The following is a 6787-nucleotide window of genomic DNA, read 5'->3' on the forward strand; positions in this document are numbered from 1 at the left end:
GTTTGTTGTTTATGGATCCAGCTGGGAAAGATTTGTAGCAGCATCTGTTTATTATATGCATGGTTTGTTCATCAATCAAAATATGATGTGCCCAGAACTGTTCTAGCCACTATAGAAAATATATGTAAAATCTAAGATACAGTCTTGACCCTGAAGGCATTTAGAATCTGCTTGGAATGACAAGATGTATGCATGTGACAAAGAGAACTAATACAATACAGAAGAGAATTAATGTCAAGCCTGTGGCTGGCCCTGATTCCAAGTCTTCTAGGAGCCTATACCAGAAAGAGATTATCAAGGTGTATTGGAATAATGGCAAAAAGCTTCAGTTGAGGGGCAGTGTCCATTTGTATAACAAGTTATGGAAGACTACTCCAACACATTCATTATTTCTCCTCTCTATAGACTCCTATAACTCAATCCTTAAACAACAAACATGATAGCGACTAAGCTAATAGCACCTCCAGATATACCTCCAAGAGTCATTTTTTTTGTTTTGATGTAGATTTTATCTATACTTTTAAATGTACATATCTTCTCCCAAAAGAATTATAAGTTCTTTGAGAGTAGGAATCATTTATTTTTCTTCTTTCCTTTGTATCCACAAGAACCAGCACAATTTATAGTGTAGAAAAAAGAAAACAAAATTAGTTATAAATGTTTGTTGATTGATTGATGGAACTGCTTGAGGACACTTGCTGAGTCTGGAAAATGACCAATCATTCTGGGATATTGAATTTAAGATTTCAATTGTCAATGATTCTGGGTTAACTCACATAGACAATATAATAACATGAACAAGATAGTGGGTAAAAAATGATAATTATGTTTGTAGGTTTAAATTTTACAAATTAAATAAATTTTTCTTAAGCAAGAAATTAAATTTATTAAGTGGAGACACACTGAATCTGATTACCTCTTTTTTAAATGATACATATGGGATGAGTGGAAACAGAGAGAAAGATATGAATAAATGAACTGGAAGACCCTTTGATAACATAAATATGGCAGGAAGAAGGGCATTCCCAGAAATGCTCAGAGAATGCTACAATATAGCAAAATCTCATCCAAGCAGCTAGGTAGTAAGTACAGCAGAGAGTTCATTAGATTTGGAATTAGAAAAGACCTAGATTAAAGTTCTGCCTCAGATCTTACTGGTTGTGTGATCCCTTCACCTCTCTGTTACTCAGTTTCTTCACCCATAAAATGAATGTAATAATAACACCTACTTTAAAAGGTTGTTGTGAGGATCAAATGAAATAACATATATAAAATGTTTTGCAGCTTAAACCATTATGTGAATGCTTGCTATTTTTATTCACTCTCGATCTATCAATAAATATGTATTAAGTTCCAACAATGTGCCAGGCACTGTGCTAAGAACTGGAGATACAAAAAAAAAAAAAAAAAAAAAAAAAAAGCAAAAGATATTCCAAGCCCTGGAGGAGCTTACAATCTAATAGGGTAATTATTGTTGTTATAATCCATGATTAACTTTTTTATTATTATAGCTTTTTATTAACAAAACATATGCATGGGTAACTTTTCAACACTGACCCTTGCAAAAACTTGTGTCTCAACCTTCCCCCTCCTTCCCTCTACCCCCTCCCCCAGAGGGCAGGTAATCCCATACATGTTAAACATGTTAAATACAATATATATATATATGCATATGTATATAGTTGTCTTGCTACACAAGAAAAATCAGATTTAGAAAGAAGGTAAAAAATAACCTGGGAAGAAAGACAAAAATGTAAGCAAACAGTAACAGAAAGAGTGTAAATGCTATGTTGTGGTCCACACCCATTTCCCAGTGGCTGGTTCTGTTTGTTACTGATCAATTGGAATTGATTTGGATTCTCTCATTGTTGAAGATAGCCTCTTTCTTCAGAATTGATACTCATATATTATTGTTGTTGCAGTGTATAATGATCTCCAGGTTCTGCTCATTTCACTCAGCATCAGTTCATGTAAGTCTCTCCAGGACTCTCTGAAATCATCCTTCTGGTTCTTTCTTATAGAGCAATAATATTCCATAATATTCATATACCACAATTTATTCAGCCATTCTCCAACTGATGGGCATCCATTCATTTTCCAGTTTCTAGCTACTACAAAAAGGTCTGCCACAAACATTTTTGCACATACAGGTCCCTTTCCCTTCTTTAATATCTCTTTGGGATCATTATTAATTTTTAAAAAGAAATTTACTAAATCTCTGATAAAACTCATTATTAAATCAGGATCCAATAAAAATAGGCAGGAATTGGGTGAATGATTTCATTCACTTTGCAAGGAATTTTCAGGCCAGAAGTGAATTATTGCGCACATTTTGCCTGACACTGTCCTTATTTCTTTTCCTAAAGTCCACTTAAGAATGAAAACTTCCCCACCCTGACTTCATTCATTGCTTTCAGACCCTAGGATTTCTCAATGCAGAAAAAGAACTACACACAGGTGACCATGTTCACCTTCCAGGGATTCTCCAGCTTCCATGAACACCAAATCACACTTTTTGCAGTGTTCCTCACTTTGTACATCATAACTGTGGCCAGCAATGTCATCATTGTGTCCGTCATCTGCTTTGACCGCCATCTTCACACCCCCATGTATTTCTTCCTGAGCATCTTGTCCACTTCTGAGACATTGTACACATTGGTCATCATCCCACGAATGTTGTCAAGCCTCATAGGATGGAACAAGTCAATCTCATTGGAAGGCTGCGCCACTCAAATGTTCTTCTTTGTCACTTTGGCCATCAACAACTGCTTCCTGCTCACAGCAATGGGTTATGATCGTTATGTGGCCATTTGCAACCCCCTGAGATATATGATTGTCATGAATAAAAAGGTATGTGCCTCCTTAGTGTGTGGGGCATGTGCCATTGGTCTGACCATGGCATCTGTACAGGTGACATCCATATTCAGCTTGCCTTTCTGTGAAGCAGAGGTGGCCCACTTCTACTGTGATATCCTCCCCATGATGAAACTTGCCTGTATAGATACAACAATCAATGAGATCATCAACTTTGTTGTTAGCTTGGGAGTGATCCTGGTGCCCATGGGTTTAGTTTTTATCTCTTATATTCTCATTATCTCTGCCATCCTCAAAATAGCCTCAGCTGAGGGACGGAAAAAGACCTTTGCCACTTGTGCCTCTCATCTCACAGTGGTCATTGTCCACTATGGTTGTGCCTCCATTGCCTATCTCAAGCCCAAGTCAGAAAATTCAATGGAACAAGACAGATTACTCTCCATTACTTACACACTCATCACACCATTGTTGAACCCCGTTGTGTACAGTCTGAGAAATAAAGAAGTCAAGGATGCTCTAAGGCGAGCCATGGGCAAAAAGCTACCCTAAGCAACCCTACTCAAATAATCTTTGGTCCCATAAAGCTTATGTGCTGACTAGAGATATTACCAACAGTTTAAGTGTACAGTTACTCCTGAATTTTAAGCAAAATGCATGCTTCTCTACCACCTATAAATACTATGGGATTGAGAAACTGGAGACTGGGCAGGGCAAACACTGTGAAAGAGGAAATGGGCACTATGTCCCTAGTTGCTTAGTCTCTGGAGATCCTTGATGTTTATTGATTGATTGAATTTTAATTAATGCCCACCCAGATTCATTTGGCTTAGGCAAAAATGACTATTTTCACTCTTTATTTCACCTGGAGACAGAAAGTGAGTTTTCTCCAATGGATTAACTAACAAATATCAATCAATCAATATTACTTGAATAATTATATGGAAAAATGTATAGTGTTGGGAAGAAGTGTCAAGATGGATTGTTCACTCACTCCTACTTGTTCACTTCACCCTATTACTGACTCATTGCTATGTAATTCTAATGTGAATGTTCTTTCTTTGATTTAGGAAGTTGTAACAAAAGGATCTATAATTATCTCTTTCTCTTCTCCCTTTCTCTCTCTTTTTGACTCTGATTCCTTCTGTTCATGTCTCCCTCTTTCTCTGGCTGGATGGCTGTCTTATCCTCTCCAAACCCTGTCAAAGAAAAAATATTAATGTTATCTTCTGTATTTTTGGCATGTCTTCCAGATCTAAGTTTGTTAAATTTAACACTGATTGAATTTCTAGAAGGGAAGGAGAGAAGAGGGAGAGAGAGACAGAGAAAGAGATAGAGACAGAGAAAGAAGGGAGGAAGGGAAGAAAGGAAAAAGAAAGGGAGGGAATGCTGGAACTCTGACTTCCCAGAAATCAGCCAGAGTCAGGGTCACCAAACATCTTTATTCTTGGTCTTTTATGGTCTAGGTCAGGGGATTAGATCTAGCAATCTCCACACACACCTTCCTTCCTCAAACACCACGAGAGAGAGATCCCACTTTCCTCTTCCTCTTCCTACTCACCCCACACATGTCACTTCCCCCTCTTTGTCCTACCAATCAAGTCAGCACAGAACAGCTGGGGAGGGTCAACCTTCAAACAAATTAATAGAGAACTGTCCAATTGGCAATTAGTCTCACGTGCTCCATTATCCAAGTGCATTTGCTCAGTTCTAGCCCTTTACATCTCCCGCTTTCATTTGTTTTAGAGCACAGGTGGTCATGCCATCCCTGACTTTTCAGGGAGGTGAGAACCCCAAAAAGTAGGTGATCATGCCCCCCCTGACTTCTCAGGAGGGGAGATGAAAGCACTAAAAAAGAGATAATCACACCCTCCCTGACATCTCAGGAAGGAAGATGAAAAGCACCAAAGGTGGGGATTGCTAGCGGGTTTCTAGGTTGAAGGATCTTATTAGAGACAAGTATGCACAAACCCATCAGCATGGGAGTTATTTATTACACAAGCACATAGCAATAACACAGAGGTTATCAGTGATGACTCTCCCCACAGTCAGTGCAGGCTTGATGTGGTGTAACAAACATGAATTGTACATGCAAGTAGTGATATAAAAAACAATATAAATCAACACGGTTTTGTAAAAGATTTCCAGAAGTCCTAGAAAGAGGGTATGTAAACATCAGTCATACATACACCTTCTTCAGCAACCAAGAGATAGTCCAAAACCAATCTATTGTCCATTGCTTCACGTGTTAGGGAATCCAATGATCCCCACAAGTTTTTGAAGTCCTACATCAGTCTTTTTACATGTTAGGGAATCCAATGATCCCTACAGGTTTTGAAGTCCTGCAACAGTCTTATGATGCCTCAGAGAATCCAATGATTCCTGAGGACTTTCAGTCCTACAATAGTCTTATGATGTCTCAGAAAATCCAATGATTCCTGAGGGCTTTCAAATCCTATAATAGTCTTATCATGTCTCAGAGAATCCAATGATTCCTGAGGGTTTCCAAGTCCAACAATTTTTGATGTCCATGGGTCAAACGCCATAACTGCCAGGTTCTTTCAGTGGTGGGCACAGTCAGCAATGGAAACACCCGATGTTTCTTGGGTCTTCTCCTTTGTTTCAAGGGTGTGCTCCACTCTCTCTGATGGAAAAGGTGAATACGGCTTGTTGGCACCCATCTGATTCCTTTTCTATCTGTGGAGATACAAGCAAACCCTCTCCCCCAAGCAGTTAACCTATCTGGTCCCTTCCATTCACCACTTTCTGGGTCTCTCCACATCACTTGGCTATTATCTAAAGACAGTGGAGCTGCTCACACTGGACACTGTCCTTCCGGTGGGTTATAAAACCTGTCTGCCGGAGCCAGTGCATCTTTGTCAAAAATTAAAAAATTAATGGTATAGAAAACTAAATTTAGAAATTCTCTAGGATTACCCATGGCTCTCCCTTTCTTTTGTTTTTGGAGGAGTGTCTTAATATCTCTGTTTCTTCTCTCTACTATTGCCTGTCCTTGAGGATTAAAGGGTATGCCCATGGTATATAAAATCTTATACTGTGCACAAAAGTGTGCAAAATGTTTAGACGTATATGCAGGTCCATTGTCTGTTTTTATTGCTTGTGGCACACCCATAATTGCAAATGCTTGTATAAGGAATTCAGTGACCACTTGGGCTGTCTCTTTTGCTGCTGGCATTGCAAAAGTGAATCCTGAAAAGGTGTCTACCACGACGTGGATAAAAGATAGACAACCAAAAGATTTATAATGGGTCACATCGATTTGCCAAATTTCATTAGGTCTCAAATCATGAGGGTTCTTCCCTGGAGGGAGTGTAGGAGCATGGAAAGGAAGGCAAGCTGTACAGGCTTTTACTATGCTCCTAGCTTCTTCTCTTGTTATTCTAAATTGTAAATGTAAAGCTCGGGCAGCCTGATGATATTTAGAATGAGACTCTTGTGCTTCTTGAAATGAAGGAGTATTGGCTAACATGATTAGAAGGCTATCTGCCTTTGAATTACCATCAAAAATAGGACCTGGAAGTCCACTATGGGAGTGGACATGCAAGATATAAATCTTACCTGGATGCTTTCTCACTTGCTCTTGAAGTTCCTTAAAGAGTTGATATATATTGGACACTACAAATTTTATTTGGGCTGTGGCAATTCTTTGTACCACACCTACTGAATAGGCTGAATCAGATATTATATTTATGTCTCCCAGATAATAAGCAAGAGCTAGAATGATTGCATACAATTCATTCTGCTGAGTGGACTGAAAAGGAGTTCTGATTATTCTCTTTATAGTTAAGTCACGAGAGTATACAGCGCAAATATTATGTTTGGATGTGTATGTAAAGTTAGTTGGTCCTTTAAGAGGAACTTTAGGAACCTTTTCTTCAAGAATCCATCGCCAATTATGTAACAGTCTAGTTATCTTTAATGGAGACTCGTGTGTAAAATTTGGAGCCATGGCTAA

General features: G+C 38.6%; 1 protein-coding gene across 1 annotated transcript; it reads left to right on the forward strand.

Annotated features, from left to right (window-relative positions):
- The first annotated feature begins 2433 nt into the window (after positions 1–2433).
- LOC141541392 (putative olfactory receptor 10J6) lies at positions 2434–3314 on the forward strand. The gene is given in 2 exon segments (XM_074265531.1): positions 2434–3264; positions 3267–3314. Coding segments are annotated over 2 exon segments (879 nt in total).
- The last annotated feature ends 3473 nt before the right edge of the window (positions 3315–6787 follow it).

This window comes from Sminthopsis crassicaudata, chromosome 4 (assembly GCF_048593235.1).
Source record: "Sminthopsis crassicaudata isolate SCR6 chromosome 4, ASM4859323v1, whole genome shotgun sequence".
NCBI lineage: Eukaryota > Metazoa > Chordata > Mammalia > Dasyuromorphia > Dasyuridae > Sminthopsis > Sminthopsis crassicaudata.